General features: G+C 36.0%; 1 protein-coding gene across 4 annotated transcripts; it reads left to right on the plus strand.

The window, feature by feature from the left end:
- Positions 1 to 4,958: 4,958 nt before the first annotated feature.
- Positions 4,959 to 10,980, plus strand: LOC107802233 (uncharacterized). Of its 4 annotated transcripts, none has more exons than XM_016625690.2 (7): positions 4,959 to 5,973; positions 7,218 to 7,393; positions 7,487 to 7,702; positions 7,767 to 7,859; positions 7,959 to 8,075; positions 8,174 to 8,592; positions 10,792 to 10,980. In XM_016625690.2, the coding sequence occupies exons 2-6, from the start codon at positions 7,376 to 7,378 to the stop codon at positions 8,339 to 8,341; spliced, it is 612 nt and encodes a 203-aa protein (XP_016481176.1). In that variant the 5' UTR covers positions 4,959 to 5,973; positions 7,218 to 7,375; the 3' UTR covers positions 8,342 to 8,592; positions 10,792 to 10,980. The 4 variants fall into 4 exon arrangements, with proteins under 4 accessions (XP_016481176.1, XP_016481175.1, XP_075081453.1 ...); XM_016625689.2 differs by having other exon boundaries at positions 10,795 to 10,980; XM_075225352.1 differs by lacking the exon at positions 7,767 to 7,859.
- Positions 10,981 to 24,316: the final 13,336 nt, after the last annotated feature.

Consider the following 24,316-nt stretch of genomic DNA (forward strand, 5'->3'; position numbering starts at 1 on the left):
ATCTTGAACTTCAAAGATTTTCCGTCTGTTGTCTCAGTTTTACCGGAAGAAGACTAGCAACTAAAAGATTTCAAAATAATGAATGAGAGTGTTACATAATGCAGTCCCATGTTTTAGCTGTTGGTGGCAGCATTAGTTACGAGAAAATTGATTAAGACTTCTCCTATCAAGGTATTATTGTCATTAATTTTGCTGACATATATATGTAATATAAATTGACTGAAATGCTTCTCAAGATTTTGTCCTATCAAAGGTGCTATATTTTAATTTTTACTTATTTCTGTATATTTTTCAAAAAATTTCCAGAAATTGGATACTAGAAGACTTTTCAGCAATGTTTCTTCTCAGTTTTAAGCCAATCTACTAATGTTATGTTGGCGAACTTAAAAAAACTAAGAAGAAGATAAATAGAAAAAATTAGTATAAAACATATTGAATTAGTGCAATTCAAATGCAAATTCGTGTTACTTCATACGGTCTTATTCTCCCATAAATTCTTTGACACTTCTTTCTAAAAGAAGAACGAATTGAGGTGTTCAAAGGACTTTTGAACAGATTATTGTATTGTATATGAACAATTTGAGAACCGTTCACCTCTTCATTTGCTATTTTCTAATATGATTTTGTAGAATTGCTATTACTATCATGTTATGGAGAGATGGCTGCGAAACAAACATTATTGGAGGAGGCAAGGGAAAAAAGAGTTGATGTAGTAATGGTTTCATAGACTACTCCTCCACCAAAATCGATCCTTACATGCTAGAGACATTTCTTATTTGCTTTTATATCCTTTTTTTTCCTTATCATTGTAATTGTTTGCTTTTCCATGTTTATTGGTGTGAAGGTTCATGTTGCAGTTACTTCATCCTCAGCTTTGTGCTTTGTGTGCAAATGATGAAGCGTGAATTTTGTGTTTATTGTAATCACGAGGATATCTCATTGAAATTTTGTAGCTCGAGCTCTGTGAGGATTATGGCAAATAATTTTACCCTCTTTAACCTGCTTATTTTAATTAGTGATCAAGTTATGTCGATGGATAAATAAGGTATTCTTTTATATAATAGCATGTTCAATTGATTATTAAAGAGTGATTTTTAAAAAAATAAAAATTACGACTTCAATTATTTAATTTTATTTTAATTTTTAAGACCGCGCAAAGCGCGGTAAATTCACTAGTTTATATAATAAAAGGATGGCTATAGAGTTAGTAATTCTCTGCATCTTGCCACGTGAGGATTCCTGAACAATCAGTGATTCGAACAAGATTGTTGCACTCGGTTCGCTTCCGCTTTGGAGAACTATCATAAGTCTCTTAAACTAGCAATTACTTGCAATATTACTGTTTTAAGAAGTTCCATTAAAGCTAAGGAAGAGAATTGACAAAAATATCTATAACCTCTATGTATATATCTATCCTCAACAACGACTGTCATATCTTGAGTCCCTGTAATTACAAATTCCATTTAACAAACATTTGTTCCATTATTACAAGCTAAATCAGAAAATTCTGTTTGGTGTCATATTGATCTAGTTAGCAGCCCAGCCTGATTGTCAGGTATCAATACAAATCTGTTTGTTAATATAGAAAAGGTTGCTTTTAAGTGTTTGTTAAATGCTTGGATAGCCTTTTAGAATTAAATAATTTGGATCGTCATACGTTTTAAATTAATTCAAAGTTTATGATCACACTATCTCTATTTGTTTTCTTTATATATATTTTTTAACCTACTATGAAATTTTAATTAATTTTTACATTAATATTTTATCTATAATAAAAATAATATCACATTTTATTTTAAATTCTAACCTTCAATTAGTCTAAAATATTAATACATAAGTTCTTTGATTATTATGTTCCAAATCTATTGAGTTTTCTTATAGTAATTTTTTTATTACATACAATTAAATTTTCTTTCTCTTTAGTTTCAAGATAACAATTTTGATTTAATTTTTATTAGTAAAATTACCTACATAAATTATTTATATTGTATTTTTTAAAATTTTAATTTGTTGTCAATTTTTTTTTATCTAGTAAGACTTCAATTTCGTAGTCCTAACCATAGCTTGAGCGTTCTCATCATAATTTTAAGAAATTTTCAATCTCAAGTTTAAGTAGTATTTCCCTTCCATTTCTAATATTAATTTTTTTAATTATTTTCTTTAATTTTACTGTTACAATATCTAATATATAGTATTATCATGTTTCCATATAAATTTTTATTAAGTTGCCACTTTATTTAATATCGTTATCTATTATTATTCTTTAATGTAATATGGATAGATATGTTGGAATTCTTAAAGTTATTTAAATTTTTCAACAAGTTTTTTAAATATTTAATGTTTTATTTTATTTTATTTTCTAAACTAATTTCTTGTATAAATATTCTCACATTGTCACTAAATAATTTTTTTTTATTTTTAATTTTTTATATGTTAGAGTTGAGTTATGCGTCCTTATTCACAATAAGATTTTTTTTAGCATAATAGATAAAAAAATTCTCATTTCAAATTTAAATAAGTTTTATCTTTTTTTTTTCTTTATGATAAAATATTAAAAAAAATTCTATTTGTTTTTCTTATTTTTTATTATATTATTTAATACTTAATACTATTATATTGTCACTTGGATTTCATTATCTTGTTTGGATTTAATATCTATTTCTACCTCACGCATTTAATATAATACAAATAAAAATAAAAAAATTATGTCAACAATAACTTTGACTCTATTGCTCATATTCTAAAATATTATGTTTCTTATCATATTAGTAAAAGAAAAATTTCATCTCAAATTTAAAAGTCATATCCTTCTCTTTTCTAAATTGAACACTATTTTCAAAAAATCATCTTATACTTTCAAACATAAATTAGTCGCACTGTATTCAGATATGAATTAAAATGTTATTTTCTTATTTGTTTGATTACATTATATTAATAAAATTTCCGCTATCATTTTATTTCTCTACATAATATTGTCAAGAATATAAAAATTATGAAATGAAAAAAAAAACAGAGCATGTTCAATCTTAATTTATTTTCACCATAAATTATATTTGATCAAATCTAATTTGTCTTAATCCTTATTAGATTTCTCTAAATATATTTAGAGTATGTCTTAAAAGTACCTATTGGTATTTTATTTGAATATGCCACTTAGCTTAACCTCATGCTTCACTACTATCCTTTTAATATAATATAGATATAGACAAATAGATATTCTAAAATATGATTTTTCTTTTCATATTAAAAAAAAAATCTCATCTCAAATTCAAATAAGTCTTATTCTACTCTATTCTGAATTGGACAACATTTTCAACAAATCATCTTATGCTTCAGATATAAACTTACTAACTGCTTCAAATATTAATCGGAAAAAAACTTTTTCTTATTTATTTGAACACATTATATCTAATTGATGTAATAATATTTCTGCTATCATTTTATTTCTCTTCCTAATGTTTTCAAAAATATAAAAATTATGAATTGGAAGAAAGGATCATATTCAATCTTAATTGATTTTCACCATAAATTAAATTTGATCAAATCTAATTTATCTTAAGTTTTATTAGATTTGTCTAAATCTATTTTGATTATATCTTAAAAGTGCCAAGTAACATTTGCTCAATATGCTAGTTGGTTTAACCTAATGTTTCACTATCTTCCATTTAATATAATATAGATAGATAACGCGATACCTTAGAGAGAAAAACATTTATTTCCTTGTCTAGGATCATCACATTCAGTTCTGGGGAAACATCATAAGTTAATTGAAATCGTTATACCACTCAAGTTTATATATATAATAAAATATATTAATTGTTACTGGTTACAAAGTTTTACATTTTAAAATTCTGAACTTTGTTATGATATATTCTTCTTAAAATTAGTCTCTCAAACATTAATCTAATCAGCATTTATTTCACTATTTTTAATATAATATATAAATCAAATTATCATTTAGTACTATGTATCAAATTAAATATACAGTACTACAGACAAAAATAAGCAAATTTAAATTTTAGGGGACATGATCACATGAAGAAATATAGATACCAATTGGTTTGGGCCAAAACCCCAAACAGACGAAGGACCAACACAGAAAAAGAAGCAAGGTGGATCTGTCATCGGATATGTGTTCAGACTTGGGGATGAAACCACAGTTATTAATATGCTCAGCAAAAAAGCTTTTTTTGTCGTCTTATATTTATTTATTTACAGGAAATCCAACAACCAACTTTTCGCAATTATTAAGGCCGGCACAAACGTGGGGACCACCCCATGTTCTTGCTCTTAAATCTTGATGTATATTTATATTTATTTATGCCCTCTTCTTCTTATTGATTATCTATCTTCTCAGAATAGTCAAAAGGAAAGCCTATAAGAAACCAAACCAGCACTTTTTGAGGCAGCTGTACCAGCCTCTTTCGAGGTGATATGTACGCAAACCTAACGAAGGAAGAGAGGTTGTTTTTGATAGATTCTAGTTTCTAAAAAAAGGTATCCGGTTGCAGCAAATTTTCGCTATGTGCGGGGTCCGGAAAAGGGTTGGACCACAAAGGTCTATTGTACGCAGCCTTGCCCTGCATTTCTGCAAGAAGCTGTTTCCACGGCTTGAACCCGTGAAAAGAACATAATAAACAAACAATAACAATGACAAGGAAATAAGATCACAACGAAAGCAAATGGTATATTGTGTAATAATAAAGATCTAGGAATACAAAGCAATGAGAAAAGTGCGAAAACTATAGGTAATAATAACACATCGTGTAACAAACTACAAGGAACTAGATTTGAGGCAGCTGTTAGTAACAGGTAATTTATTACTCCCGTTGAAAAGAACTTGAAATTAGTGTTAATCCAGTTCGAGTTGAGCAAGTACACGGGTTTGGGTTTTTACAGTTGTGAGGTTTTACTAACGCTATACTTTTGTTCTTGACTGATGTTTACATTATTTTTTCAGTAGTGTCGTAAACATATCAGAAAAGTGCTATGCATAGTATTTATTATTAATTTGACAACACTTCAAGTATTGTTTTGCCGGCCACACCACTGCTTGAAAGGAACAATTTATTTTGTACTATATTTTTATATGCTTTGAATCCTTTCAGTTCGTAAGGGGTATGATCCAAGACCACAGAAAGGGGTCGCTGGGACAAGCGCAGGAAGGGAAATTAGAAAGAGATAGGATAAGCTCCAACCGCTACAAGAAGTTGAATAATTAGTGGCGACATTTAGCAGCAACCTCATAAGTTGCTACAAAATGTATATTATCAGCAGCGACTTTAAAAAGTCGCCACTGTTTGTTTATATTTAGCAGCGACTATTCGTAGGTCGCCTCTAAAGTGGCTGAAATTTTCACTCCCGCTAAAATTAAAATTTTGGCTCCATATTTTTGTGGCGACTTCGCCGCTAAATATGTATTGCAGCAACCGGGTTGCTCCTATTCCCTTTTAAAATAACAAAAGAAAATAATTAGTAAATGAAACACTAAAATCGGTCCAGAGACCGAAGCAGCGAAACTCTTATCTCGAACACATCGAGTCGATGTGAAGAATAGAGAAGCGCCCAAAATCGGTCCTTTATAGCTAGAAATCGCAAATCGAAACCCTAAGTCGGTCCTCTCTAGCTAGAAATCTGTCCAGATAATAGAAATCCCAAATCGAAATCCCTCAAAAATCTCATCCAAATCGAAATCCCTCAAATCAGAATGTGAATTCGATTGGGTGTTTATGATACTTGCCAGAAACTTCATTTTGAAGCTAAATCTTAAGATTAGAAGCTGGATTTGTGAATCGAGTTGTGCGAAGAAGTTTCTGCCGGGTTTGAATTTGTAAATCGAGTTGTGCGAAGAAGAAGACCACTAGGGACTTTCGATTCAAAGCTTCTTCAACTTCAAGTATTCAAGAACATGTACACAGCTGCGGAAGTTGGCAAAGGACAAGATAATATAGAAGTGAAATATTAAAAACTCAGGTATGTTAAAATCCCTAATCTTTTTGTTTTTCTCTGGGGAAAGAAGTTGCTTTGCTTCAATCAAGTATTTTAATTTTTTAAAATTAAAATTAATTTCACCTCTATACATGCCAGTAGGTTTTGATCAAGTTATCTCATTAGTATATTGTTGGACATATTTTCGATAATTCTCAAAAGTGACTATTGAAAGGTGATAATGATATAAATCCTTTGCCCTGTGTGACTGAAAACTTGTGTGTTATGCAGTTCCAACCAGAGCAGTTTTATGTCTACATTTTCTCATAGAAAATGTGAAATATATAATTCAAAATTTCCCATCAGAAACTTGCTCATTGTGTCTGACCCTCTTCATGAAAAATTAGGTATACTAACTGTAGTGCATATCTGTCCACCAATAAATTATCACAGATATAAACCCCAAAGAATTTCGTTGAAGGAGATCTCACCAACCTGTTGTTGCTGTTTTCTTGTTTTCTTCCCTTTTATTAAGTAACTTTCCTGTACCCCATAGCGAAGCTTGGTTCTTCCTTGTCGTGTTAGAGTTGGGTTCAAGTTTTCTATGAAATGGATCGGTCTTTGTTTATTTGCTGTTCTCCTAAGCCGCACAAGATTATTATCATTGAAAACACAATTTTGGTTATGGCAGGTCTCTTCTTGGTATGGGATTAGTTTCACTCTTAGAAATTAGATTGACTGATTCACTCGGTTAAAGAATCCCAGGAGTTTTCTTGTCTTCGTAGTTTGATCTTCGAATAGCTTTTGCCTGTTTTAAAATCTTCGAATAGTTTGTCTTCATAGTTTCATTCAAGAACATTTCCTCTGCAGTATTCCTCTTTGCAGTAAAAAGAAGCAGAAGATCACCAGAAATGCTTCTTCCTCGTAATTTCTCTGCCCGTTTAACTATCTTCTAATCTCGTCCAGCGAAAGAAATTTTGTTATATGATTTCTGAATATTGTTTGCTGAAGTTGTCAATCTTGCATATTACCTGACAGAAACTTAATCAACATATTACTAAGGTCATGTATTTTTGTAGTTTCATAGAGTGGTACATACCATGGTTTGAACTTGTTCTTCATTGCACACAATTCGTATAAGTAATTCTGGAATAGACTGCTTCCTTCTTGTTGAATAATGTATTTTTGTGACTGCTTGTCTGAATACCCCTGGTATATGTTAGTTATTATATATATTTTGATTATTATAATCCTTTCCCCTTTAATTAGTAATTTTTTTTTTAATATAGATATGATGGATAAAAGTTGGTTGAATATTAGGAATAGATTCGACCAAAGATACAGAGATGGAGTAGACAACTTTCTTAATTAGGCATTTAGTCAACCAACGGTGAACATTGTGATTCGGTGTCCTTGGCAGAAAACAGTTCTGAAACACGGAGAAGTAATGTGGTTAAAGGTCAAGGTAATAAACTACTTTTAATATTGTAGTGACTTTAAGTTGCAAGGTTTATTTATGTGGTTAGGATATTGAATATAATGTTACATTTATTGTCAGGATAAGTTTGAAGTTTGCAGCAGGTTGCGAGAGCATAGGTTTCAGGCCTTTGTAATTAGCATTATGCAAAGGCTTTTTAGAGCATGGAAAGCTCGACTCAGCATTCTATACTCGAAGTACAGTACTAATAAAGAAAGATTGTCTCATCAACCTGAAGATGTTGAGCTTGAGGACTGGAAATACCTAATACAATATTTTGGAAGTCCGGAATTTAAGGTATTAACTTAATACCTGAAGATTGTCTCTTTGAATGATGATTTATTAATCTGTTTACTTACAGCTTGTAAGTGAGAGGAACAAAAGAAATAGAGAAAAGCAAATAACTAAGCATGCTTGTGGTACAAAGTCTTTTGCAGAAGTAGAGGAATATACGGTAAAAATATATTTAGTCCCCTACTATCACATATGCTTCTTTGTTATTTACATATTTATATATTCGCTTATATATTTTTTCTCCGTAACTATATTGTAGAGAAATCCTATTACTGGAGAATTGGACACACCAGATAAAGTTTGGGAGATCCAACATACACGCAAGGATGATAGAGGCAAACTGGCGTGGTTGGATTCACAATCCCAACAAATTCATGTAATTATCTAAAAACACTTATAAAGTTCTCTGTTTCTGTAAGTTTTATTTAATATGTTTTATTATGTTTTGATTTAAATGATTATGCATAAATGCAGGGTCAACTCCAGGAAGTTGTCGTTCAGCAACAATCTGAGGAGATAGAGCATCCCATGACTAGAGATGAAATTTTATCCTCCGTTGTTAGTGAGAGAACAGGCTATGTTCATGGAAAAGGATACGGAAAGAAACCTCGTAAAAGAGTAACATTCAGCAGGAAAACATAGAGGCCAGCATGTCTTCTGCTATTGATATTGTGCGTCAGGAGATGCAAGCCAAGATGGATAGGAAGTTGCAAGAAGAACATGAACAAATGGCTACTGAGTTGCAAAGAAATAAGGAAATTGAGTTGGAAAGGAAGTTGACAGAGGAGCGTCAACACGCAAATGCAGAAATAGACAAGAGGATCTCTCTAGAAGTGGAGAATAAGATGCACGAATAATTTGCTAGTTTCTTGACCAGAATGCAACAACAACAGGTACTTGCTCCGCTCCTTCTTAACAATTCTTCTTCCTTCTCGACATTTCTTCTTCCTTCCTTCTGTAGTGACTTCATATTTAGGGGTTTAGAAATGTGTTGGTATCTCTGGTTTTAGTAATGTGTTGGTTCTATTTCAACAGAAAGGTTGGTTTTAGTACGTAATGTGTTAGTATCACTGATTTTAGTATGTAAGGTTGGTTTGCCTGGTGGTTAATCTGCTATGCTTATGTTGGCCCTGAACTTGTGACTTTCTGCAATGAGTAACATCAGTGGAGGAATTGTTCCTTCTCACCTATGTTCCTGCTATGCTTATGTTGGCCCTGAACTTATGTTACGCTTTTTTTTCCGAAGTAATGGGACCAGCTCAAGTTTAGAATTTGCTATACTTATGCAATAGAGCAATACTTGGTTAGTTGATTTGTCTTTTAGCTGATTTTTGGTTAATTGTTTAAGTACTTAGTTGCCAGCTGTGTTGGGTCCCTAACAGATAGCTCGGTCATAAAAAAGTTACTGGAGTGAATAAAAGTTTAAAAAGTTACTGGAGTGAATAAAAGTTTGAACTTTGTTAGGTTTGTGGTAGATTTTGGAAGAATTTATGTTATGCATTTTTTCTTCTTGATTTTGGGTAATGGGACTTGGCCTCTTATGCTCTAGAGCTTTCCTTTGGCTGAGCAAGACTTTTGGTTAATTGTTTTACTTCTACTCAGCTGATTTTTTGTTGATTGTTTAAGTAGTTTTAATTGGTTTAGTTGATAGCTGTTTTAATTCTATTTCTTTGTTGAGGAGTTTTGGTTATATGGCAATTAGTCTTGGCTATGGAAGTTTTGCTTCTTTCTAAAAGTTCTTTACAAAAATCAATGGTGAAGAGAAGTACTTTTTTACTTGATGTTGTGTAATGGGACACTTTAAGTTTCGAATTTGAGCTACTTATGCAATAGAGCTTTTTCTCTATCTAATCAAAAGTTTGTTGTTTGTTTTGTTTTTTCTTCTTCTAAGTTGATTTTTCGTTGATTATTCTAGTAGTTGAAATTGGTTTAGTTGCTAGCTGGTATAATTCTACTTTGTTGGGGAATTTTGGGTGTGACAATTTGTCTTGGCATGAAAGTTTGCTTCTTTTTTAACAGTTCCTTATGAAATAGGAGTACTCATCTATAGTACTTTAGATTTTGGAAGATTTTATGTTCTATTTGTTTACTTGATTTTGAGTAATGGGACTAGTTCAATTTTAGATTTTGGTTTATTTTTTCTTTCTTTTTAGTTGATTTTTGGTTTATTCTTTTACGACTTATAATTCAGCTGCTAGCTGTTATAATTTAACTCTTGTGGGTGTGGCTATCAGTCTTTTTTTGAATGTTTTTCTTTAGCGTTCGTTACAGAAATTTTAACTTTGTTAGTTTTCGTGGTAGATTTTGGATGATTTTATGTTATGCTTTTTTCTTGATTTTGAGTAATGGGACCAACTCAATTTTAGAATTCGAGCCTCTTATGCAATAGAGGCTTTTCTCTGGCTGAGAAGACTTTTGGTTAATTGTCCCCCCCTCTATTTAGCTGATTTTTCATTGATTATTTTAGTGCTTGTAATTGTTTTAGCTGCTAACGGCTCTAATTCTATTTCTTTTGGGTATGACAATGAGTCTTGGTATGAAAATTTGCTTCTTTAGCAGTTCCTTACAAAATACAAATACTCATCTATAGTAGTTTAGAACAGCTGTTGTGGAGGGTATGAAGAAGTTTAAGATGAGTGAGTTTGGTTGATGGATGTGAAGATGATAATGATCAGAAAGATACTATAAAATTTTGAATTTTGTTAGGTTTTGTGGTAGATTTTGGAAGATTTATGTTTTCTGCCTTTTTGTTGATTTTGAGTAATGGGACTAGTATTTGAGTTGCTTATGCAATAGAGCCTTTTCTCTGTCTTCGCAAGAGTTTGGATGATTTTTTTAAAGCCGATTTTTTGTTGATTGTTTAAGTAGTTGTAATTGGTTTATTTTCTAGCCGGTCTAATTCTACTTATTTGCAATAGAGCTTCTTTGATGCTTCAATGTATCCATAGTATTACATTTTTCACACAATTAGAGACTTATTCAATTGATATTGGAATGATTTAGCGTAAAATGAATATAAAGTATAGCAGGGAAAGAATGAATTGGATATAACAAATCTCATTATGTTCCTTATATATATTCCTTTTGTATAGCAGGGACAAGACACTTAAACAGTGGTTCAAGCATGGTGTCGAGCAAGGAGCAATTACAAGGCACTTAATATTTTGTCTTTTTTGGGATATGTATATGCGTACAATTACAATGCACAATGAAGTGTCGGGTAGTATATATGTAATTGACTTTTTAGTAATGATAATATTTGTAATATTCGGTTTGAGAAATTCTTTTGGTGTTTGTCAAGCATTATTGGTTTCTTTAATATTGATAGTCAATTGATATGAATATCTCTATATGAAATTTGAGAGAATTAGGTTCCTACTGGTATGGAAATGTATATAATTTTGGTCGTTATAATTGCTGAGAAAATAACTTTTAGTGGTGACATAGTTTTGTCAAAAAATTAGTAATTGTTGCGATAGATAAGTTGCCACAGAAGGTCAATTTCTTTTGCAGCGACTGTAGTCGCTAGAGAAAACATTGTGTCTTTCATGGTTAAACCTTTTGTGGCCACTTTAGGCGCTACTAAATGATATTTATAGTGGCGACATAATCTTGCCACTGAACATAAATATTTTTTCTGGCAATTTTAGTCGCTACTAAAGAATATTTATAGTGACGACATAATCTTGCCACTGAACATAAATATATTTTGTGGCGACAGTAGTCGCTGCTAAAGGTGAATATATAGTAGCGACCCATCTAACATTTGTTCTTATGGAACAATTTTTTGTAGCATTTTTTCCAACCTTTTGTGGCAACTTTGTCGCCACAAAATATGTTCTTTTAGTGGAGATTATAAAATGTCGCCACATATAACCTTCAGTTATGATTTTCCTTGTGGCAATACAAAATTCGCCGCTAATACCTTTTATCAGCGACTACTAGGGCTTTGGTGGCGACTTTAGTCGCCACAGTAAGGGTGATTTCTTGTAGTGAATATTCTCATTTCATTTTGAAGAAGATTCTCTTTTCTTTTTGTATTGAATGCTCGTTGTTGAAGTTGCTATGAGTTTCCTTGTATCAGAAAGTCTAATCGAGATAAGATAAGTGTGTGTGTGTGTGTATATATATATATATATATATATATATATATATATATATATATATATATATATATATATATATATATATATATATATATATATATATATATATATATATAGCATGGCGTCCTGTCAAACCTCCCAACGCCTAGCGCCATGGACGGCTCCATGGTCTTGGCCGCACAAAGTAACAAGCGCGCCTGTGCCTATGTTGCCTCACCAATAGCCCTCGTGAGCACCCCGCACGCAGACAGTGTAGCGCGCACAGATTCTGATGCTAAAGACAAGGTTGCTGCCAACGGGCATGCTTTTGCCTTGTAGGAATCTAAGTCCTTTTCATTGTAAATAAAGAGTAGTTTTATTTCCTGTATTTCCATTATGTCTCTCTAGCTTAGTTAGATCAAGTCATATAACTTTAGTTTAATTTTTTTTAAGTATTATTAGGGGGATCAAGCAAGCAAACAATTCTCTGTACTGGTGTCTCTCCCCTTCGACACTGTGTTGCTTTTCTGTAATAACTTTCATTAATATAATCAAACTTTCTTTCATTCTCAATTTTCTTTTCTGTTCTCTCAATTGCTTTTGACATTGATTTTTTCGTGCGGCACTGACAATCTCATCTAGCGTACAGAAGGGACCCTAGTTGGCGGATAGTAACTGCACGGACATCGGTTGCTTAGCCTTACGTCGTCACTCTTCCAAGGAATCTGAGGAAGGCGCCGCGTAACAATTGGTATCAAAGCCTAGGCTCGACACCGAACGAGGGAACACATTGCCATTATCACTATTTCTGACCATGGTAAATCATGGGGATCACATTGTGGTCCTTGAAGCTATGGCTAACATATTACGACCTATCATGAATACGGTGCCTGATCTAAGAACCATCCTAGTGAAAAGGTTGGGACGACTTGGACCGCAAGATGCGACAGGCCGAACGTGACATTGCGAACATTAGTCACGACTTTGAAGGAGACCACCAAACGATAGCCAGAGAGGCAGCTGAAATTTTTGGTAAGTTCGAGGGCTTCCAATAGGAGCAGACTGAGGATTTAGCCTATAGGGCACAAGAGGCAGATACGGTAACTGCCATGCAGCAAACCATAAACAAATTGACAAGCCAGCTCAAGGTTGTCAATTCTACACTACAAGGCTTACTTCGAGGAAGCGGAAAGCAGATCGGGGGTGCTGTGGACCTCACCCCTGTGCCACAAAAGCTGAAGATTCCTGAGCCAGAACCATACAATGGAGCTCAGAATGCCAAGGAAGTGAAGAACTCCATCTTCGACATCGAACAATACTTCGATGTCGTAGGGGAGTAAGAAGAAGAAAAAGGTAGCAACTGCTGCCATATATCTTCAGGGTGATGCTAAACTGTGGTGGCGAGTGAAATACGAAGCCATCAGGGTTGGTGAAAATACTCTCGAAACATGGAAAAAATGAAGGCAGCCATATGTCTATAGTTTTTCCCCAAAAAGGTTGAGTACAACGCACGGAGAAAGCTACAAGAGCTCAGCTAGACCAAGTAAGTGTGGGATTACGTGCGAGAATTCTCCTCGCTCATGCTGAACATACGAGATATAGGGGACAAATAAAAACTCTTCACGTTCCTAGAAGGATTGAAACCTTATGCCTGTATGGAGCTGCAAAGACAAAGGTTAGACACTTTACCCAAGGCGATCAAAGCAGCGGAATGCCTTGAGGACTATCGGTGGAAGCTCGGAAGGATAAGCCTCAACCGCATGTCTGTGGAGGATACTAAGAGGGGCATCCTAGTAATGGTGGCCCTGGTAGAAGTGGAGGAGATCGGGTTGCAGCCAAATCTAAGACGCCTTCCTCAGGCAGCAATAGTGCTGTGTCTCACAACAATGATCGAGGAGCGAAGCCCCTTTCAGGATGCCGTCATTGCGACGGGCCACAATGAATGCCCATACGCATAGATGATCACCCATCAAACTTTTGATGATGGGACGGATGATGACATAGGTGATGTTGACCATATATAACCAATAGGTGCCTTCAATGCACTTTTTTGTTCTATTTATGAGGCCTTAGCGCAAACCAGTGCTGGTATCCGTAAGAAGAAAGACCCATGCTCAATCACCAAGAAAGGAAAAAAGAAGGCGGATGAGGGGCCTCCTCTTAACCAAGATAAGACCTTGATGTTCGTCGAGATTAAAGCTAATGGAAAGCCCATTCTGGCGATGATAGACACGGGCTCTACTCACAACTACTTGGCCTCAATTCAGGTAGAGAGCCTTGGTCTAGTTATGGGAAAGGGTAGAAGCCGCGTCAAGGCTATCAACGCGCGCCTCAACTAGTTGGTGGAATAGCCAAAAGAGTGCCCGTGAAGCTTGGTCCTTATGAAGGAAAATTTATCTTGCGCATGGTGATCATAGATAACTTCGAGCTGATAGTTAGGTTAGAATTCATGAGGCAAACCAACACCATTCTTGTAACTTATGCCGATATGCTACTGATGATGGGAGCAAACGGGCCAAGTCCTGCATTATCCCATGCACAACCATAAAGATGGCTGCTGAGAACATCTCGTTCCTGCAATTGAAGAAGGGAGTCAAAAAATATGAACCTACGTTCATGGATACCCTCTGTATTGAAGATATAGAACACTCTTTGGTTCCCATTCCTGCACCCGTGAAAGAGATGCTAAAAGAGTTTGAAGACGTCATGCCACAAGATATGCCAAGTTGACTCCCGACTAGACGCATTGTGGACCATGAGATTGAGTTGGTGGGTGCGAAGCCACCTGCCCAGGCGCCTTACAGAATGTAACAACCCGAACTCACCGAGCTTCGGAGATACTTGACAAAAATGCTAGACACGGGGATCATTGTGCCCTCCAAGTCTCCTTATGGGTCCTTTTTTCTATTCCAAAAGAAATAGGATGGCACCCTACAACTCTCTGTGGATTATCGGGCCCTAAAAAAAATTACCATGAAGAAAAAGTACCTTATCCCACTAATGGAAGACTAGTTCGATAGATTGGGTAGTGCTACAGTGTTCATCAAAATAGACCTGAAAATAAGTTACTGGAAAGTCCGAATTGATAATGGAGATGAACACAAGATGACATGTGTGACAAGATATAGGTCATACGACTTCCTGGTCATGTCATTCAGCTTGACTAATTCTCCAGCGACATTTTACACCTTTATAAACCAAGTGTTCTGAGAGTAAATTGAGGAATACATAGTGGACTACTTGGACGACATTGTGGTATATAACAAAATATTGGAGGAATACCTGGAGAAACTGCGAAAGGTCCTAGCCCGATTGCGGGAGCATGAATTATATGTAAAGCTATCCAAGTGATCATTCGCCCAGAAGTAGATTGACTTCCTCAGATATGTCATTGAGAAGGGCGGATAAATATGGACAACTAGAAGATTCAGGCTGTCACAGATTGGCCGCCGCCTAAGGATATCCATGCCTTGAGGGCGTTCCTTGGCCTATACAACTTTTACCGGTGGTTTGTGAAGAATTACTCTCTCATTGAAGTGTCGTTGATAGAACTCCTAAAGAAAGTCATGCCTTGGGATTGGGTTTCCTAGCGAGGGGAGGCCTTCAATGCATTGAAAGCGACCAAGTCTAGTAGCCCCGTCTTGGCCCTTCCTAATTTGGCCAAGCCATTCGAATTACAAACGGATGCTCTGACTTTGTTCTGGGCCGAGTCTTGCTACAAGAGGGGCATCCAGTTGCATACAAGAGCCAGAAGTGGAAGGATGTAGAACGACGCTATGCCGCCTATGAAAAAGAATTATTGGCTGTCATTCATTAATTCTTACGCCTTTGGAGGCACTATCTGCTGGGAACCCCGTTCGTGGTCAAGACAAACAACACAGTTGTTAGCCACTTCATGACCTAGCCAAAGCTAAATGGCCGCTAGGCCATATGGCAGGAACTCCTAGCGAAATTTCACTTCAACTTGGAGTACCAAAGTGGGAAGACTAACCAAGTTGCTGATGCGCTCAGTTCGAGGATTAACTTAGCATCAGTGTGCCTATTCACTACCCTAAGGTGGAGTGAAAGAGACCATATACAAGATCTACTCCCAAAGGATCCTGCTACACAGTATTTGGTCGATTTGGTAGGACTGGGCAAGACTCACCAGTTCTTTATAAAATATGTGTACTTGAAGGTGAAAGGGAACCAACTTTATGTTCCTAAAGGAGGAGATATGCGAAGGATTCTTCTGATGGATTTGTGGGCCGGCCACCCAGGTGAAGAACGCTCCATGACGTTGTGGTGCTGTGCTTATTATTTGCTTCAAATGGCGGATGATGTTGCTCAGTATGTGAAGACTTTCCTAGTATGCCAGAAATACAAGTCAGACCGCTTGACACAAGCGGGAATTTTGGAGCCAATGCCTGTTCCAAAAATACCTTGGGAAAGCATTCCGTTAGATTTCATCATCAAATTGCCCAAGGTCTAAGTATGCTACATTTATATCAGCCCCACAATATATATTAGTAGAAGATACAACTAAACTCTTCTTCTTTCATGTTGTCAAGTATTGAGGTCTGCCCAAAGACATCGTTAGTTATCACGACCCTCGCTTCACTAGCAACTTTTGGACACAACACTTTAAGTGCATCAGGTTCAAATTGAGCCGCAACTCAAGTTTCCATCCATAATCTAATGGCCAGGCGGTAGTGGTGGTCATAAAATCCAAAAATTGAATTCCAAACCGAGCCGAATTAGTTTGGTATTTCGGTTTCGGTTTTTTCGGTATTTCGATTTATTTCGGTACAGAAATTTCGGTATTTCGATAATTCGGTTCGGTATACGGTATTGGGTTTTTGATATTTCAGTATACCGAAATATGGTATTGCATTCTTACCTCCATTGGCTTTTCCACTAAAATCATTTAAAGATTTCAGTGACTTCTCTGCTTTAAGTTGATGATTTTTACCAGTTAGTTCTTCTATCTCATTCGAAAATGAAGCTCCTGTGCTATTGTGGAGCTTCTTGAAGTAAGAATCTAAGGCTCTCAGTTGCTTCTCCTGATTCTTCAATGCATATTTCACTGTCCAAAATATTCTTCTCTGAGAACTATGTGAAAGCCGGGATTCGAAGAGGTGCATTCTTGTCTTCTCTCTATATACATGATTTATTTTAGGCAAAATTGGTCGTGGAATGCATCCCCTGCTATGAACTCTTTCCAATAATACTGTAGTGCACACCATTATATCTTTTTCAGCAATGTACAGGTTCCTTAAGGTAATGCATGGTCATTCTTGCTAGATACCTTAGATATATTTTTGTGAATTGAGAAAATGTCAACCTTTCTTGTACATAAACTTCTGCATCCAAAGAATATTTGTATCAGAACCAAATGCACTTTCATTTTGTATGATATCAACAAATTGTATGAATTACAAAGCTTATAGAAGTACACCTCACAATTTACTAAGCCTCAGTGGCTTCTCTACTTCACAAGTAGCTACTCCATTGGCATAAAAGATGCTTTATCAACATGTCGAATTGTCTTCTGGTGATATTGCATTGGCTGGTTGATTATCTTTGAATAGTTGAATCAGAGATCTCTTCAAACAGAACTTAGATATAGTAAAGATTTGGTTTAAACCGAAATCGTACCGAAACCATACCGAACCAAAATAAGAAATACCGAACCGTACCGAAATATTTTGGTACGGTATTTGGTATACACAATTGATAAACCGAATACTAAAATACCGAACCGAAATTCTTAAATATCGAACTGAAGTACCGAATGCCTACCCCTACCAGGTGTGGTTCAATGGTATGCTGGAGGAATATCTTTGCCATTTTGTTATGGGATCGTCGAAGAATTGGGTGAAGCTTCTAGATGCTGTTCAACTGTGTTTCAATTCACAAAAAGCTCTCGTACAAACAAAAGAGCTTTTAAAATTGTTAACGAATAACAACCGCTACTCCTACACACTATGAATGCCCTAACCGTGCCGAAATCTCCTCAATCTTCTAGCTTTTCGAAGGAATGGAAGTAAAATTTGGAGATAGTGCGGATCTATCTTGTCAAAGCCCAAAAGCGGATGAAAAAGCATACTGATCAAAATTTTCGCTTTGTTAAATACCGAGAAAAGTGATAGTGAAAATCCCAAAGCGATACTTGTTTGCAGGGATCCATGACCCTCGCCTATTGCACAAATATATTGAACCCTTGTCCATTGAGAAGGGCATATGGAAAATTGCATACTAGGTGGTGCCCCTTCTACCATGGGCGTAGAGGCTCCTTTCCCATTTGATTTTGTTGTGTTGCAGAAAGGGGCAGGCGACCTCTCTCATCACTTCCCCGCCTTGGGTGTCATAGCTTTTGTTGATGGCGTTCATGAGGTTAAGGGGAACATTATCTGTTGCCCTCGTCTCGTTTCCTTGGTTACCTGCCATGGAAATTCTTGTATGCACAGAGAGGAGAGATAAAATTTGTGGTTTGTTATATTAACAAATCACGTGAGTTATAGATCTAATGGAAACTAAATGATTGGCTAAGAAAATTCCCATAGACATCACCAAACTATTTGACCCAAAATTTAGATCTAGGTTTAAACAATCAAATTTTCTAATAAAATAGAGTTGATCTTAGCCAATATTAATATCCAAAAGATAGATTAGCCGATTTTGTAGTGGGATGTCACAGATACTATTTGAGTAGCAATAATGGCAACAATAAAACTATGTTCAATGATCCAAGAATAAAGAAGGTAGCATTAAATAGCAGTAAATAATGATGAATGACACTTATGTAAATAAATGCATCTGAGTTACCCGAAAAGAGTGAGATTCTTGATATTCTTTATGACAAAGATAGATGATGATAAGCCTTTAAATATTCATATCCTCCTTGGATCGTGGGAGAAAATATAGATAAAGATCTGAAGAAAAGGTATATTTTGTATGTGTATGATAAAGTAAGAATCTTCAGAGAATGTTAATGTATTGTTCTTTACAATGAGTGTCCAATCCCCTCTACAATTACTGCTCTTTCTATTTATAAGGGAACATGGGTCAAAAATCCTAAATTGTACAACTAGGAGGAATATTCCCTAGAATATTCTCTGGTGCCCTATTTCTAAAACATAGCCGTTACAGCTTTACTGAAGGGAATACTCGTCCTCATCTTTGTCCTCTATTGAGTCAACTCGACCTAGCCTTCGTTCTTTGTTAGGCTACCTCAACCTCGCCTTCATCCTCCGTTGAAACCAAATCGATGACGCGTGGCGGCCTTTGAAGGCTTTCTCAATGTTGACTCGACCCACATATAATTATGATAATTTATAGCCCATAAAATGTGCATTTTGAATTTCTAGTGATGTCTTTTAAGATAATGAGTGCTCATGCAGCTATCATGGACCTTATGAATCGAGCCTTCATGCCTTTCATCGACTCGTTTGTAATAGTGTTTATTAACTATATCCTTGTGTATTCATGAAGTTGGGAGGACCTTATCGATCATCTCCGAGCGGTTTTGCAGTCTCTGTATCAACACAAGTTGTATGCGAAGTTTTCAAAATGTGAGTTTTGACTCGATTCCGTCGCTTTCTTGGGTCATATTGTTTCTAGTGAGGGAATCAAGGTTGATCCTCAAAAGATTGCAGCATTGAAGAATTGGCCTAGACCTAGAACTCCGACAAAGATATGCAGTTTCTTGGGCTTAGCTATGTACTATAGGAGGTTTGTGGAGGGGTTCTCTTCTCTTGCCTCTTCGTTGACTGAGCTAACACAAAAGACAACTAAATTCCAATGGTCAGATGCTTGTGAAAGGAGCTTTCAATAGCTAAAGTCAATGTTGACTATGGCACAGGTGTTGACCTTACCGGAAGGTACATATAGGTTCGTCGTATATTGTGATGCTTCAATAGTTGGACTCGGGTGTGTATTAATACAACATGGCAAGGTGGTTGCATATGCTTCAAGGAAACACAAGAAACATGAGAAGAATTATCCAACACATAATTTTGAGCTTGTGGCGGTGATGTTCGCATTGAAGACTTGGTGTTAATATTTGTATGGGGTCTATGAGGGCATATTCACGGACCATATGAGTTTTCAATACATCTACAAGTAGAAGGAGTTGAATCTAAGGCAAATAAGATGGTTTGAGTTACTTAAGGACTATGACATCACCATTCTCTATCAATCGGGGAAGACTAATGTTGTGGCAGATGCTCTTAGCTGAAATTTGATAGGTAGTTTGGCTCACTTGGAGGCACACTAAAGGCCGATGGCAAAAGAAGTTCATTGGTTGGCTAGTTTAGGAGTTTGGCTCGAGGACTCTAGCAAAGGTAGGGTGATTGTGAAAAATAGAGCCGACTCATCACTGGTAGTGGAAGTTAAGGAGAAATGGTATGATGATTGGTTTTTGGTGCAATTGAAGGAGGGAATTCATAAACAAAGACCTCGACTTTTCCTCTTGGTATGAATAATGGCATGCTAAGGTATCAAGGTAGATTTTGTGTTTCGAATCTAGAAAGTCTCCGAGAGAGAATCATGACCGAGGCTCATAGTTCGAGGTATTCCATACACCTAGGCTCTACGAAAATATACCATGATCTCAGGGAAGTCTACTGGGGGAACGACATGAAAAGGGATATAGCGAACTTTGTGGCTAGATGCCCGAATTGTTAACAAGTGAAGGCCAAGCACCCGACACCCAGTGTCTTGGCACAGAATGAGATTCCAATGTCGAACTGGAAGATGATAAACATGGACTTTATGGCAGGTCTACCTTGCATGACTCGTAAGTTTGACTCTATTTGGGGTATTGTGGATCAACTCACAAAGTTGGCACATTTCTTGCTTGTTAAGGCCATTGGCATAGTAGAGCACTATGCTTAGTTGTAATCAAGGAGATACTTAGATTACATGGCACTCCAGTTTCCATCAACTTAGATAGAGGGGCACAATTTAGCACTAATTTTTGGCATAAATTTAAGTAAGGTTTGGATACTCAGGTAAATCTTAGTACAACTTTCTATCCACAAACTGATAGACAAGTCGAGCGCATGATACAGACACTTAAAGGCATATTGCGTGCTTGTGTTCTTGACTTCAAGGGTAGCTGGGATGATCATTTTCCACTCATATGAATATGCCTACAACAACTATCCTGCCACCACTCAAATGGCACCATTCGAAGCTCTATATGGTAGGAGATGTAGTTATCTCTCATTGGTTGGTTTGAAGTCATATGAGACAAATTGATAGGACTAGACCTTGTATATCAAGCTATGGAGAAGGTCAAGATTATTAAGGAGCGGCTGAAAATCTCTCAGAGTCACCAGAAGTCCTTTCGGATATGCAACACAACGATTTTTAGTTCAAAGGGGATGACTGTGTGTTCTTGAAGGTTTCTCACATGAAAGGCATAATGCAATTTGGGAATAAAATAAAATTGAGTCAAGGTATATCAGACCGTACATAATCTTATAGAAGACTGGTCAAGTGGCTTATATGCTTGAGTTACCCCCAGAGATGTCCTTGGTGCACCCAGTATTTCAATAGTTATATACGAGCCATGGTAGAGGTAGTAGGGGGCATGCCAGTCAAGGGTTGTCCATAATCGTACATATGCTTTAGCGGGTTGACAAGATTTAGAGACCTCACCTGATATGGTTACAAGTATATTGTGCCTTGATTGATCCGTATTCGACATTATCATATGTTACCCCATTGGTTGTTGGGAAGTTCGAAAGGACACCAGAACAATTGGTTAGACCATTTGAAGTGTCTATATCAGTTTGTAAACCTATAATAGTAAAAAGAGTCTATCATAATTGCATAATAATCGTGTGTAATAATGAGATATTGGTTGATATTATCGAGTTAGAAATGATAGATTTTGATGTAATATTGGGCATGGATTGGTTAGATTCATGTTATGCCATGATAAATTGCCGAGCCAAGAGTGTATATTTCAATTTTCCACAAGAAACTGCTTGTGATTCAAAAGGTAATGTCGGGGCACCAAGAGGTAAGTTTATTTCATACTTCATTGCGAAGAAGATGATGTCCAAAGGATACATATGTCATCTTGTAAGAGTAAGAGATATAGATGTAGCACCACAGACACTCTAATATGTTCCAGTGGTAAATGCGTTTGAGGATGTGTTTTCGGAAGAGCTTTCGCACTTACCCAGAGAAAGAGAAATAAAGTTTGGCATTGATGTGGTTCTAAGAACTCAACCAGTATCTATTCCGCTATATAGAATGGCACTGGCGGAATTACCAGAGCTTAAGAAGCAGTTGAGGGATTTACTTGAAAATGGATTCATAAGGCCCAATGTGGCGCCATGGGGAGCATATGTATTGTTTGTACGAAATAAAAATAGGTCATTGAGAATGTGTATTGATTAACGTCAACTGAATAAGGAAACAATCAAGAACAAGTATCCCCTCCCTAGAATTGCTGACTTGTTTGATCAGAAGCAAGGTGCTAGCTGCTTCTCCAAGATCAATCTATGATCGGGGTACCATCAAGTAAGAGTTAAGGACAAAGATATCCCGAAGATAGCTTTCCGGATGAGGTATGGGAAATTTTGAATTCTTAGTAATGTCATTTGGGCTAACAGATGCACGAACGACTTTCATGGATTTGATGAATAGGGTGTTTATACCATTCTGAATGAGTTTGTGATAGTATTCATAGATGACATATTAGTGTACTCTAGTCGAAGGAACATCATGCCAACCATTTATGACAAGTGTTACAGATTCTTCGTGATCGCAAACTATATACAAAGTTTTCTAAATGTGAATTTTGGCTAACATTCGTAGTAGTTCTGGGCCATATTGTGTCTGACGAAGGTATAAAGGTACATGCATAAAAGATAGAAGTGGTGAAAAATTGACCAAGGCCTATGATACCTACCGAAGTTTGTAGTTTTCTAGGCATAGCAGGTTACTATAGAAGATTAGTGGAGGGATTCGCTTCCATATCTGCTCCATTGCCAAAGTTGACTTATAAGGCAACCAAGTTCAGGTGGAGTGAAGCATATGAAAAGATCTTCCAAGAATTAAAGAACAGGTTGACCTCCGCACTAGTTCTAGTGCTTCCAAAAGGTAATGAGGGTTATGTGGTATACTATGATGCTTGGAGAATAGTCTTGGGATGTATAATGATGCGACATGGTAAGGTAATAGCTTATGCCTCAAGACAGTTACGGCCACACGAGAAGAACTACCCGACACATCTTGGATTGGTAGAGATTGCTTTAAAGATATGTTGTTATTACTTATATGGAGTCCATGTTGATATTTACACTAATCACAAGAGCTTGCAATATATCTTTAAGCAAAAGATTTAAATTTAAGGAAACAAAGATGGTTAGAATTACTTAAAGACTATGACATTGATATTTTATATCATCCGAGGAAAGGAAGTGTAATAAGGAATGCTTTTAGCCATAAAATGATAATGAATTCTAAGGAGCAACCCGTGGAAAAGCAAGAAATCATTAAAGAACTATATCTAGCAAGCTTGGGAGTTCGACTCCTCGAGTCTCCGGATTAAGGAGTCAATATACAAAATGCGGCAAAGTCTTCACTTGTGATAGAGGTTATGGAAAAGCAATATAAAGATGATGTCCTATTGCAGCTCAAAGGATATGTATAGACACGCAAGACAAAATCTTTCGAGCTCATAGATGATGGGGTTCATCGGTGCCAAGGTAGGATATGTGTACCTAATGTAGAAGGGTTATATGAAAGGATTATGGCGGAGGCACATAATTCCAGGTATTCTACTGAAAATAGATATATTGGTGGACTTAAAGGAAGAAAGATATTTCGTACTATGTCCCAAAGTGTCCTACTTGACAACAAATTAAAGTAGTACATCAAAAGTCAAGCGGTTACCTGCACTGCATTGAGATTCATGTGTGGAAGTGGGACATGATTAACATTGATTTTGTCGCAGGGTTGACTCGTTCGCTCTAGAATTTTGACTCTATTTGGGTTACTGTGGGTTGACTGACCGAAGTGGTTCACTTCTTGCCGGTTAAGACTTCTTATTCGGTGGTGGATTATGCAAAAATTGTATATCAGGGAGATAGTACAGTTGCATGGAGTCACTATATCCATCATAACTGATTGGGGAGCCTGTTTATTGCTCATTTTTGGAGATATTTTCAAAGAAGTTTAGGGACACAAGTAAGTTTCAGTACAATATTTCACCCTCAAACGGATGGTCAAGCTGAGCGTACTATACAAACACTTGAAGATATGCTACGAGCATCTGTATTAGACTTCAAAGGTAGTTGGGATGAGGATTTATCACTTATTGAGTTTTCTTACAATAATAGTTATCTTTCGAATATTAAAATGGCACCTTATGAAGCCTTATATGGAAGGAAGTTTAGACCACCAATTGGATGGTTTGAAGCAGGAGAGAGTGCCTTGATTGGGCTGGAACTTGTGTACCAAGCCATAGAGAACATGAAGTTGACACAAAAAAGATTAGCTATTGCTCAAAGTCGACACAAGTCTTATGCAG

This window comes from Nicotiana tabacum, chromosome 11 (assembly GCF_000715075.1).
Source record: "Nicotiana tabacum cultivar K326 chromosome 11, ASM71507v2, whole genome shotgun sequence".
Taxonomy (NCBI): Eukaryota; Viridiplantae; Streptophyta; class Magnoliopsida; order Solanales; family Solanaceae; genus Nicotiana; species Nicotiana tabacum.